Source organism: Suillus clintonianus (genome assembly GCF_016758775.1).
Source record: "Suillus clintonianus strain FC179 chromosome Unknown DEU56scaffold_195, whole genome shotgun sequence".
Classification (NCBI taxonomy): Eukaryota; Fungi; Basidiomycota; class Agaricomycetes; order Boletales; family Suillaceae; genus Suillus; species Suillus clintonianus.
In genome coordinates this window covers 1-13,442 of record NW_024539419.1, presented here as the reverse complement: position 1 = coordinate 13,442, position 13,442 = coordinate 1, and the positions used below count along the sequence as shown (strand labels likewise).

The 13,442-nt window shown below is 47.5% G+C and overlaps 3 protein-coding genes across 3 annotated transcripts; 1 reads left to right on the top strand and 2 right to left on the bottom strand.

Annotated features, from left to right (window-relative positions):
• Positions 1-7,437: 7,437 nt before the first annotated feature.
• DEU56DRAFT_920035 (uncharacterized protein) lies at positions 7,438-8,376 on the top strand (the record flags this gene model as incomplete). The annotated part of the gene is made up of 2 exons (XM_041358377.1): positions 7,438-7,446; positions 7,720-8,376. The coding sequence occupies 2 exons, from the start codon at positions 7,438-7,440 to the stop codon at positions 8,374-8,376; spliced, it is 666 nt and encodes a 221-aa protein (XP_041200976.1).
• Positions 8,377-8,437: 61 nt separating this feature from the next.
• Positions 8,438-9,231, bottom strand: DEU56DRAFT_920034 (uncharacterized protein; the record flags this gene model as incomplete). The annotated part of the gene is made up of 3 exons (XM_041358376.1): positions 8,438-8,972; positions 9,040-9,162; positions 9,206-9,231. The coding sequence occupies 3 exons, from the start codon at positions 9,229-9,231 to the stop codon at positions 8,438-8,440; spliced, it is 684 nt and encodes a 227-aa protein (XP_041200975.1).
• Positions 9,232-9,604: 373 nt separating this feature from the next.
• On the bottom strand, positions 9,605-12,916 carry DEU56DRAFT_896591 (uncharacterized protein; the record flags this gene model as incomplete). The annotated part of the gene is made up of 5 exons (XM_041356426.1): positions 9,605-10,127; positions 10,187-11,555; positions 11,694-12,032; positions 12,081-12,371; positions 12,425-12,916. The coding sequence occupies 5 exons, from the start codon at positions 12,914-12,916 to the stop codon at positions 9,781-9,783; spliced, it is 2,838 nt and encodes a 945-aa protein (XP_041200974.1). The 3' UTR covers positions 9,605-9,780.
• Between the last annotated feature and the right edge of the window lie 526 nt (positions 12,917-13,442).

Genomic DNA, 13,442 nt, shown 5'->3' with positions numbered 1-13,442 from the left:
GTATCTCATGTAAATATCTACAGCGTAATGCTGCAGCGGGTGCTCCTCCTGATGACGATCCGGACATTATACATGCTGAATATTTCGATGATGGTCCACCGGACCCCAATACACAACAACCCAACACACAACAGCAACGACAACCAGTAGTAATACAGGCAGACACTGGGGGACATGGAGGTGGCAAATCGTGTTTCTGCTGCTAGCGCCTTTCTTGGATGTCCTCGGGTATTTTAGTTTTGTCCTTGCTCTTGTTTGTTGCGATATCTATTTTGACTTGAAGCAGTATTTTTTTTTGCCGTATCTTTCAGATTTCTTGTCCCTATTCATAGCTAATTTGCGGCCGCGAGTTTGATGAATCGTTTGCTGGCAAGACTCTTGACCAGCCACTACTTTTACAACGTGCTACCTAACTAGTGCGTTCCCATACACAAGGATCCCACTGCGGTTTTCCAGCTGTGGCAATGGCTCGCTTTAAATTAATGGAACAAGCGGGACGGTCGGATCACTCTATCAGTGTCTGTCCTTAACAATTCACGGCCTTTGAAGATGATCATGGTTCGAGCCTGTCTGCGAGTGGCATTTACATAAAAACATTCGAAAATGAGCTTCAACAGATTTTGAGATTTCAAATCTCGGTGCCTCATTGCAAGAACTGTGTACGTCGACTCTATTATGATAATCATATAATTCCGCAAGTTCTGTGATCACAAATGAACCGTCACTGTCTGTCTACGCCTGTCACTACCATCGCACACCAGCACCCAGGCTTTGAAGACTACGAGAAAGGACTGACTCACCCAGGAGCTAGCTTCGAGCTTATAAACACCTGAAGTTTCTCCTATCAACCTCAGCAGTTTTTGTACGAGAGTGCCTCGTAGTATATAATTTCGCCCGTAGTTCCACAGAAATACCCGAAATCGTTGCTATTGTTGAAACCTTCGAGGCCCGTCGAGTACTCCACTTCATCGGCGGATAGCCACCAGCATGTGGTCATGCACCACATATATGTACCGGTATTTGGATGCAAAGAGCGCAATAGCAGGTGTGCCTCCTTGGTGGAAAGAAATATCATTGAAAGGAAGTCATGAATGAGCAATGAAGAAAGACAAAAGACTTACCCGCATCTTCAACTGTAGCTATGTACGATGAGCCACGCTAAAAACCTGTTGGGGCTGGCTCGCTGAGACTTTTGGGGCTTTGAGACCGGGAATGACACGTGTCTTGCGGGTGCAGCTGCGTGAAGGATCCTGAGTTCGCCGTGCGTCTGATATCATAGGTTTGATGCTCCATCCTCGAGGGTGTCTGTAATGTCCGACTCCACGAAGTGTGGGAACAGGCACAACGTGCAGTCCAAGAGAAACAGGTTGGATATTGAATACGAAAACACGAAGCCGCCAACACAACACTTTTTCCGCATACCGGCTAGGAAGTCGAAGAGTTTGAGGAAGCGTGGCTAGATCATGTATCAATGAGAGTACGGCGAATCTGAGAGGTGGTATGATGACGCTGTCCGATGCGAGGGTTGGGTACTTGATCGATGCGTGGACTGAGATGTCGTTCTGGAGGAATTCAACGCTTCTACCAGACCCGCTGGCTGTCCAGGCGCCTGCCGTTGTCAAATATCCACGTAAGTGTTGAATAGAACGTGTTCGGAAGGCAGGAACTCCGTTACACAATTAGTAGCTGTTTTGAGATGCCAGAGAAGAGGAATTTGGCTGCATCTGGTACACACGCAGGTTTTGGGAGTCAACGAAATGAAGAGGTGAAATTGCAGTAAGGTGTAGCGGTAATGTGCGGGAGAAACTGCTCGACAACAAAAACAACAACATGCATACAGTCATCTACGATAGATGGCTCTCAGCCAGATACGAGCGGTGGGAAGCAACAATTGCACTATGATGCGAGGGCATACATGCTGGAAGATGTGGAGACAAGAGTCGAACACATGTATATAGTGCTGACACTGCGGGAGGGTATACTGTCGAGGAAGGCAAGTGTGACAATAGGAAGCATTCTTGTTGCAAAGGTGATAAGTGTGGTGGCGAACCACCTCATGTCTTGGGCGCCGTCTACGGAAACGAGGCAGGTTAATGTGGTGAAGTAACATATAAACGCAGAATACACGCACCTCTGCAGCTGAGACAAGACGCTCACAAACCCTCCAAAGTCCACCCCGACCGTGCTCAACAATACCAACCTGCAGTAAAATGTCGAAGCTCATTCCAAGCACCACACCCCTTCAAACTTTTAAATATCATGAAAGAAACGTATCTGCAGTCGCAGTTTTCCCCGATGGACGAAGAATGATTACGGGCTCGATGGATAAGACACTTTGTCTTTGGGACTTGAAGACAGGTGTTGTATTGAAGAAGATGGAGGGGCATCGCAGTGCAGTGTGGGCATTGGCGGTATCACGAGATGGGCAAATAATAGCAAGCGGTGATTACCTTGGAGAAGTCATTGCTTGGAACGGAGAAACAGGAGAATCCCTCACCCAACCCATCAAAGCCCACTTCATATTTGTCAACTCGCTGGACTTTTCCGCGGATGGCACGGTGTTGGCCACTGGTTCACACGACGACACGGTCAAGCTGTGGTGCACCAAAACATGGCAGCAACAAGGAAATTCAATTGTAGCGAGTGTTCCTGTCTACCGGGTTCGATATTCGCCGTCTGGTGAACTTCTTGCCGTCGCAGCATCGGGCAATATCGCAATTTATAATTCAGGCAACAGGGAACGCGTTGCAACCTTAGAGACTTACTAATTATTGAGATTACGATAGATACGATATTTGATTGATTCACAAGTAAGAATGAAAATATTTGACTTAGAGGCACACGACGGTGGGCGCTAAGATTGCTTTTTTATTCGGATATATCCGCGCAGGTTATATATACTTTATATTACCGCCGGGTTATGTAATCTCCGATATGGCTGACGTGTCCTAGGTTTGTTCAACCTCGACACTCCCCCTCAAACCTAGGACATCCCAAGTCCACGTATATGTTGGTGATGTGCAGGTTTGGGTAGCGCTTTTGTGAAGATGTCCGCCGTCATTGGTGCGGTAGGACAATACTTCAGTTTTATCTCACTGTTTTTAACTTTATTTCGGATATAGTGATGTTTTAAATCAAAATGCTTCGTTCTCTTGTGATATTGTGGGTTCTGCGCAATCGCCAACGAGCCAGAGTTGTCTTCGTGTATCAAGGTAGGCTCTCTTTGCTCGTATCCTAACTCCCAGTATAGATTACGAAGCCATACTGCTTCTCTCGCTGCGTCCGAGAGGCAGATGTATTCAGCTTCTGTCGTTGACAAGGAGATGGTGTTTTGCTTTCTCGATCCCCACGTTATTGCCCCTCCGTTCGATAAGAAGGTGTACCCCGAAACAGAGGTATGATCATCATTATTCGCGAAGCTTGCATCCGAATATCCAACGAAACGGTTTTCGGTGTTACTCAAGAGTTTATTTCTTTTATAGGTTATTCCTATATCTTTGGTACCCTTGAGGTATATTAAAACGCGTTTCGCAGCAGTCCAGTGAGTTATTCCGGGATTCGCTGTGTATGATGCTAATCGATATACAGCATATGCGATATCTGGACGTGTCGCCACGGCTGCATACATTAAGGACCCTATGAGGGATGCGTAGTTATTGCTACGATTTCCCGTTTCAGGTGAGCTATCTACTGGTTCGAGTTTGATATTTGGATCGAGGGGCATCCCAACTGAATTCGCGTCTGCAAGGCCGTACCTCGCAAGAATCGCTTCGATGTATTTCGTTTGAGAAATTCGTAGCTCCCCCTTCTCTCGATCTCGATCAATTTCGATACTGACAATTTTGCTTGGATCACCGAGGTCAGTGACTTCAAACATTGTTTGTAACTCACGTTTTAACTTCACCATTAGCGCTGTACTGTTCGTAAACAGGAGTAGGTCATCAACCCACACGGTAATAATTTCTATTCCGTCTCCCGTCTTTCTTATGTATGCGCATGGGTCGCTAATTAGTCTTTTGAATCCCTTTGCTTCGAGCTGTTTATTTAGCTCGATATTCCACTCACGGCCAGATTGTTTGAGGCCATACAATGTTTTTATTAGGCGGCATACTCTCTCTGTTCCGTCTTCAAAACCTTCCGGCTGTCTCATGAAGACTTCTTCCTTTAGGATACCGTTTAGGTAAGCACCTTTCACGTCCATTTGTTGTATATCCCAGTCTTCTGATACAGCCAATGCTAGTATTGTGCGAATCGTTTCAAGACGCACGACGGGTGAGAAAGTGTCATCATAGTCCATCCCCGGTACTTGTGAGTACCCTTTCGCTACTAATCGTGCTTTATGCTTAACGAGCTCCCCATTTTTATTGTACTTCCGGACTAGAACCCATTTGTTCCCTATGGGTATTCGTTCTTCTGGAGGGTCTACTAACTCCCAGGTTCCCATAGTATTAAGTTGCTCTAGCTCGGTATTCACAGCCTTCTCCCACTGTGGCCAATCTGGGGATGTCATCGCTTCTTTTAGCGACTTTGGGTCATCCGGAGCAATACCGCTCTCATTGAACGCGGCAAATATCATTTCGGCTGCTGATGATGTAACCTCTCCTTCGTCAGGATCATCTACCAGTTCAGCTAGTTCTTCTGGCGGATCATTTAACACTCGATAATCATGCTTTATTTTTGTTCTGGTGCTTCTTCGTGGTTCATCAGGTACGATTTCGTCCTGTTCTCGCTTCCGCTTGAGATTAACACTTGATTCACCAGTTTTACTGGTCTGTCCGCCATCGAATCTTCCAGCATCTTCGTCAGATTGTGGTGTGTCAATCTCTCCCCACTCCCCCTCACACTGCATATCTGGCGTGATTGTTTCTTGGGGTTTGATTTGTAGGAAGCGATAATTTCTAGATGATTTAACTTGTTTCGTGCGCGCGTCGTAATACTTTACGGCTTTCGGACCATCTAGGAAGCCAAGAAATGTATGTTTTTCTGATTTCGCCTCAAGTTTTGATATGTTCTGACCGTCTCTTAATATCCATACAGGTACACCAAATTCCTGCAGGTGAGACACATTTGGTCGTGTTCCTGACCATTTTTCCTCAGGTGTATACTCTTCGAGTGCTCGTGTATGCGCTCGATTGCGCAAATATGCTGCGTGAGTCACCGCTTCGGGCCATAGGAATTTAGGTAAGTCGCGAGCTATTAACATTGCTCGCGCTAACTCAATTAATGTTCTATTGAAGCGTTCTGCCACCCCATTTTGTGAGGGTGAATAAGGTGCAGCAGTTTCTAACTCTATCCCCTTTTGCTGACACCAGTTTTTTAGTTCATTATTTATATATTCTGTACCGTTATCGGTGCGAATACTTTTGGGGAGTTTTTCGCAGTGCCGCTCAACATAGGATAGGTAATCTTTCACCTTTTCGGTGGTTTCATCCTTCGTTTTCATATATTTGATGACACACCTTCTTGTGCTGTCATCTACAAAACTAACATAATACCTCGCCCCCGTTATAGCCGTTGTTCGAGCTGGTCCCCAAACATCTGAGTGTGTTTGTTCACCTGGTACTCGAGCTCTATTTTGAGCTTGATTTGGGAATGGGTTTCGAGAGTGTTTAGCTTCGATGCACGCTTCGCACTCTGGAATAGGTGAACTTTGATCTACGTCAAAGCCGTCTACTAACTGCTGTTTTGCCAGTCGTTGTAATCCTGTGACGCCGATATGTCCATAGCGTTTATGCCACTCTTCCCAAGTAAGTGAGTCATTTGCTTTGTTGGTTGACTCGATTTGAGGCTGAATGGTCGTGGCGTCTAGGATATATAATCTATTTACACGGCGTCCAGTTGCTATGGTCCGTCGGTTCTGATCAAGCAATGTGACTTGTCCGTTGTCAAATCGGGCTCTTCCCCCTTGCTCGTCTAGTCGGCTGATTGATATGAGATTGTTTACTGCTGTTGGAACATGCAGTACGTCTCTCAATTGTACCGTCTTCAATTTGTCTTTAACTCGTGTTTGTATTTTTACTAATCCACGGCCTAGTGCTTTTATTGGCACATTTCCGATTCCGATTATGGTGCCGCCGCTTATTGGACGGTACTCTTCAAACACGGTTCGTTGGCTCACAATGTGGGAAGTGGTAGCTGTATCAGCTACCCACGAGTAAAAGGAAACACGCTCGTCGGTGTCTTCATTCACAGATACATTTTTGGTTACATAAGCCTTATCCTCGTCCATAGGCTCGTCTTCCTGCGGATCTCTCGCGATATTGGCACGCTCTTTCTGCTGACGTGGCTTTTGGGATGATGGTCCCGCTTTCCCCCAGCAATCTTTAGTCTCGTGTCTGAACTTTCCGCAAGACACACACTTCGGCTTGCCCTTGAACCGGCAATCATCTGTGGCATGATTATTTCGTCCACAGACAGTACACTTAGCTCGGCTCTTAGGCATCTCGACATGTTTCTCAATCTTCCTTTTCTTTCCGCTCCTCTCAGTCTTGGCGTAGAACCCTTTCTCTTGGGTGTCCTCGCCTTTTCGACGTTTATACTCGTCGAGGATGATGGAGATTAACTCCTGGGAAGTATATCCTTTTATTTTGTCGGATTCGATTTTCTCGGCATGCGCCCCTAAATAGGACGCAGTCCAAGTTCCCCACGATTTCGGTAACGACATTACGAGAATGGCTTTGAACTCTGCATCTGGGATCTCGCACCCCATGGTGTCGAGTTGGTTACGCTTATTCACCATCTCAGTAACGTGTTCCGTAATATCGCAGCCTTCTTCGGCTTGCATAGCATAAAAGGTGCGTTTCGCCATTAACGCACTCGACTGACTCCTCGTCTCATGGATTGTCTTTAGATTCTCCCATGCCTCCTTTATGGTCTTCGCACGTGACACGTGGACTACTTTATCATCCTTGATATTGTTCAAGATGAGTGTCCGTGCCACATAATCTTGTTTATCCCAGTATGCGATCTCATCCTTGTCCGTCATGGGCCTTTTACAGGTCCCATCAATGTGCCCATGGACTCCGTGAAGGTTAAGGATGGTTTCTATCCTTTCCTTCCACGTGATCCAGTTTATATCATTTAGGGCCTCGATTTTATATGACGTGACAGGTCCGAGGTTAATGGTGGGACGCGAAGAGGCATGAGCATCAACAACCATGCTTGTGTTTGGGTTGTTAGGATCAGTCATTTTAGATAGGAGTATTTGCGCAGCGTGTTTTGTTTGTTTCTGATTTATGAGGGTCGATATGCGATACGACAGGGCTCGTAACCTATTGAGATTACGATAGATACGATATTTGATTGATCCACAAGTAAGAATGAAAATATTTGACTTAGAGGCACACGACGGTGGGCGCTAAGATTGCTTTTTTATTCGGATATATCCGCGCAGGTTATATATACTTTATATTACCGCCGGGTTATGTAATCTCCGATATGGCTGACGTGTCCTAGGTTTGTTCAACCTTGACACTAGTCCACACCCGTTGTGCCTTCGGCACAGGAAGGCAGCAGAGCGCTTCGCGCTCTGCTCAAGGTGCCTGCGGCACCTTGTCTTCTTAATAATCATAGCAGGTTTTGATTTATATTGTATTTTTGAGATAATTTGAATTTGAATTTTTGTATACTTTTATAATTAATAAAAATTATCATACATTGCAAAAATCCTGCTGGCAGAGGAATCAGTCTCACATTTTGTACTATAGTATAATTTAATAGTTCTCCCCATCTCATATTCTCCTGTCTCCCGTCTCATATTTCCCCATCCCCCCATTCTCCAGTTCTCCTGTTCACCCATCTCCCGTCTCATATTTCCCTGTCCCCCATCCCCCGTTCTCCTGTTATCCTGTTCTCGTGTTCCCCCAATTCTCCCATTCCTGTTCTCCCATTCTCCTGTTCTCCTGTTCTCCTGTTCTCCCATTCTCCTGTTCTCCTGTTCTCCTGTTCTCCTATTCTCCTATTCTCCCTTGTCCTCTTGTTCTCCTGTCCCCCCATTCTCCCAATCTCCTGCTCTCCCCGTCTCCCGTCTCCCGTCTCCCGTCTCCCGTCTCCCGTCTCCCGTCTCCCGTCTCCCGTCTCCCGTCTCCCGTCTCCCGTCTCCCGTCTCCCGTCTCCCGTCTCCCGTCTCCCGTCTCCCGTCTCCCGTCTCCCGTCTCCCGTCTCCCGTCTCCCGTCTCCCGTCTCCCGTCTCCCGTCTCCCGTCTCCCGTCTCCCGTCTCCCGTCTCCCGTCTCCCGTCTCCCGTCTCCCGTCTCCCGTCTCCCGTCTCCCGTCCCCTGTCCCCTGTTCTCCTGTTCTCCCGTCCCCCTGTCCTTCCATTTATTTATTTCACAATTTTCTGTCTTTCATCTCCCAATCTCTCTTGTCTCCAAGATGAGCATTGTTCATTGAAGATTCTTTTATTTCATAATCAAAGTACCAAGCAATCAAAGAGAAACCTAAAAGAGTTTGCATGTGGGTGGAAGAGAACGTGTCCAGCCTTCAGGCAACTTCCAACCTGGTGGTGGTCCCTCCCTGAGGCTCTCATCAAATCGCTTAACCTGGGCCTCACAACTTGCCCATGCCCTTTGACTGCCAATGAACTCTCGCCAGTCTCGTTGATCTGCACAATCCTTCTCCCTCTGTTCTTTTGCTAGACGAACATCAACGATCTTCTGCAACTTCTTCTCCTGCTTCCTCATCCAGTGCTCATGCTCCTCTTTGCTCCTCTCCATGGATTGTCGTATCTTTGCAGTGCTCTTGGAGACATCATGGATATACTGCTCCAATGCGTGAGTGCGTTCTCGACAGGCTATCTTACTGTAAGGATCATTGAGCTTTCGACGCTCGAGTCGAGCGTGAAACTGCTTGCGGCAGTCGTCACGTAGTCGGGCCTCCCAGTCAGTGGTGCGAGAGAAAGGCAAAGATGGTGGTAGGACAGCATAGCCATGCTGGGGGTTGCAGAAGGGGGGCAACACCTGGGTGCAGGGATGCCTGCAGTAGGGGTGTTTTTCAACATTTTATTTCATTAGACGAAATAAAATAAAATAAGATGACTCACGTGACGTCTGACGAAGCAGAGAATCGCACGTCGGACTCGGATGATGTCACTGCAGTGACAGAAGGCAGTGGTGTGCAGCCTGGAGGCTGTTGAGAGCTACAGAATGGTGAGTGGTTGTCAACACTGATCACACAATGCAAGTCAGCTTATAGTGACAGGAACTCACCTGTCCGTCGAAACAAAATTCGACATGTGCGGAAGGGAATGGCGCAACGCTGGATGTGCGGTGCACAGGAATCGTCGGCGCTCGAAAAGAACCACGCAACTTTCCAAATCGAGGTTTTAGCGAGCTACATCAGTAAACTACAACTTTCTCACAGAGGTCACACACTTGGGGTCTTGCGGCAGCAAACCACAGGACTCCACAGTTCACGCAGGCTCACAGTGAATAGTAATGCAGCACTTTCAGTCGCTCACAGTTCAACAGGACTTACAAGGAATGGTGTTCCTACTGCACCTTACAACTAAGTAGTAAGTATACTAGTATGAAGTATTGTATTCCAAGTAGTACTAGCGGCATAAATTACTATGACTGAGAGCCTGGGGCTGGTCTGCATTGGTTGGTGCTTCTTCTAAGATAGTAACTGATTAAGCTCGAGATCGATGAGTTTGTCCAGCGCAGGCATGTCACTGATAAGGGGAGCCGACATCAACGACGCTGCGGCCAACTTTATTTTCGTACCTCAGAAAAAAATGTCACATTCTACAACGGAATCCCAAGTACATGTTGTATGTTTTAGTCTACTCGGATAATGCAAAAAATGAATGCTTGTCCCAAAAGTAGTTCAACCAAAACTCCCTCGCGTGCTCCATGCTATTATATGCCGTGAGACGCGTGTCTGCAGTAGCACCAAAACGTGGAACAAGATGGACTGGCGCTCGAAGCTGAGAGACTGGAATGATGTCGCCCATCCGTGTACCATTAGAGCGCTTCGCTCTTTTCAGTGTATGCAACTGAGTGGTTGGATCGTGTTCGCTGGAGATATCGAACCGTTGGACGTAAGTTAAGTATTGATCGTCCCAAGCCCATCGTGTCCTGCTTCTGCCAAGAGGCCGAATGACAAGCCTGATTTGCGCAATGGAGTGCCCTGTGGGAGATCATTCTTTAGCTTAGTAATTATTGCGAGTAAAGACAGAAAGAACGTACCTGAAAGGCTGCTGGCGGGCCAGGAATGACCAGAGCTGGTCTGAATAATGACTGGATCGTAACGACCTAAGGTCCAAGGGTCACTAGGTGGTGCGCAATTAAGCGTTTGAGCGCGTTGAATGTTACGGGGATCGTGAAACTCGGTCTCCTGCAAACGAATTTTGAACCACACTTGAACTTTGTCAAATGGTAGCTCAGCGCCATGCGCAGCCCTTCTAGGACCACCTATGGAGTGGATATGATTGCCATAGGTCGCCTCACGGTGAAGAAAATCGGCGATAGCCAGTCGCAAGTCAGGTAGGCCGAACATAATGGCGATTTCATCGACAGTAGCATGCTTGATAGATGGATGGTAAGCAAGATTAAGCGCAGTGCGCCCGACGACAAAAGAACGAAGTGGGAATGGTATCGATCCAACTTTCTTTGCTTGGAGTATTTTCGCGATTGAAAAGTAATCTGTGATAGGACGAGGTTGTCCGGGACTTCGACTTGAGGAGAGTAGCTCTGCAGGAAAGCCGTTTGCGTCATCATCAAGCTCGTCATCCTCCTCAGCACTTTCCTCCCCAACAACTCCCGGGTCGTCGCAGCGATCTAACAGGCTAGTAGCGAGGTCAAATCGATTGCACTTATCGGCGCGATCAAGATAACGACAAATTTGCGGGTCGTAGTTGTTGTTGTTGCTGGATCGCGCAGGGTCTTTGACCTCGGTGATGTGCGCGTGCTCAGTGACATCTGCAGACCACTGTGCTATGACACCGGAGTTGTGGATACTGGTGACGATACTCTGCATTAGCTCGAGTTTGGGAATCTGCCAGTTGTCGATGGTTTTACCGCCTTTTCCTTGGCGGACACCAGCAGCGATGATCGATTGTTTGTTCGCATGGAACTTGTCTAGTGCGGCTGCAATGCGACCGAGATCCTTGTCATCAATGCACGGTGACTGCACAAGATAATTGAAGTGCATGAGTGCGCGTACAGCAACAATAACACCAGGAGGTGCTGCATCCGCACTGACTGCGATGATTGATCGCTGCACATCTCGGTGACAACGACCCGTAACCTGCTTGAGTTTTGAGATGCCTGAGTAAAAGTGCCGATAACCAGTAGTGGGCTGTATGATCGAAAATCGGAAATCTATCTCGGACCCTCCCACTGTGAGGATAATCCACTGCGCATCATGGTCCCAAAACTTCTTGTGAATATGGTGCAGTGATTCAGGCGTAAAAAACCGGGAGGGTTCCGCTAGCAGCCAGTCCCACCAGAATGGTTTATCCACGCCATTTAGGCGAAACTTCTGCGCTTCACGGAAAAACTCCTCGAGATCATCTGGATGAGCGCGTGAACGTACGATTTCCAGTTGCTCGAGAGTCTTTGATCGTGTCCGGGGTTCGTGTTGGAAGGCGTCCCCAAATTGTTTGTACATTGCCATGGTAATTGGGGATGTTTTTCCACCGACGCATGCCAGCATCATGGCTTCAGGGGTGTCGGCAATATAGCTAGCGAGTACAGTAAAGCAGTAACGACTGCGACCGATGGGATCTGACAGCATTACGCCGCTTTGAGCAGCCAACTTCAGCAGTTGTAGTACAATGTTCAAGCAGTGATGAACGAGCCGATCCTGTAACATGCCTTTCATTCGTTTGTTCTTGTGAATGAATTTTGCGACCGGCAGTAGGGCGGTGAGAAGGAAAGCATTGGAGGATGATTTGAGCCGCGTGGCCATGTGGATGTTGGCGAGGCTGATAAGGAGAGGATGTGCAACACGATCGCCTGACAATGCAGTAATGCACGTCTTGTCTGAGGATAGAATAGTACCGAGGAGAGTTGCGCCACGGGGAAGCGCAGACTTGAAGAATACATGAGACGATGACTTCAAGAGAGCCATATTACGCACCTGCATCTCCCAGGCATGATCACCTGTCATCCATTCAGTATATATCCGAGAGAGCTTCTGCGCTGTGCTGTAAACCTTGCGAGGCGCATAGTCGATGCGATTATGGAATAAAGGATGATTGAATATGGTGGCGATACATTCAAGTGGATCCCGCCAGTAGAGAACAGCCGGAGACTTTGTGGGATGTGATGTTGGAATAACTTGCGACTTCCAACGTGGACCGCTAGGCAGCGATTCAGCTCGACCTCGTAGCTCTCTTGCTGAGTGGAAGGATAAAGGTAGATCACCAATCTAAGTACTATTTCAGCGAAGCCGCCATGGTGATATTTAAATTAACCACCTACCATCTCTAGCGCAAGGAGAGAATTGATTTTCTCCATACTCAAGCCGGAACGCAGAATCCATGCAGCTAGTTGCCATTCCCTTCGACCACTGAACGGATAGTAAAGATTCGTTTTACGATAGATGCTGTTTTCGTCAGCATCAAATAGGCGCAAAAACGTGTAGCCCTCGTCAAAAGCTAGTGGGGGCTCCGGAAAGTGATCGGTTACTTTGGCCTCACTGTCCTCGTTCCTCGTTCCGCCTCCAGAGTCCAAATCCTCTCCTTGGCTCCCAAAATCGTAGTAACTCTCATCCTCAGGCTCTCCTTGTTCATGAGTGTTGCTGACATTGTCCACCACCATGGGATCATGTCCAGTGAGCGGCAAGGTGGAGTTCAGTCGAATTAAATCATCTAGCCAGTTGTTGCATCCAGACCGAGGTTGGCTCATATGGCGAGCGACAGAGGTATGGTCCCTGAATTGTTTTCCACACGATGGGCAATGGGCTGGTGCCATAGCGCGCTGATATTGATATCTGGATCGCGGACTTGAGAAAAAGCAAGTTGATCTGAATTCGGCATTTTCCGATGACCATTCCTAAGTTCTCATGTTATCTTCACCGTCTAAGTTTGATATTACTACTCTACAATCACTGTCAGTGCTTGCTTCCTGCTCTGACGATTATACTCGTTATTCTCGCTCTATCGATGAATGCAATTGGGGGAGCGCCTCGCGGTATAGGTGACCTATACAAATTCTTGAAGCCATCAATTCAATTGTGAGTCCGTTGTACATCATTTCTGGCATTCTTTATCACACCTTATATTCCATAGGGAGGAGTCCATGAACCAACTGACTCTGAAGCAAGCCTTGTGCTTGATCTTGTAAGAGCCAAGCGTGATGTTTTCACGGCTCAGAAGGCGCTTGCAGATTGCGTAATACGGGAAAATGAGGTGCTTGCAAGCCTGCTTAAAGTTCGCGCAGCAGAAGCCGAGAGGAAGATAGATGAGACAGATATCGGGCTGGGATGTATGAGAATCGT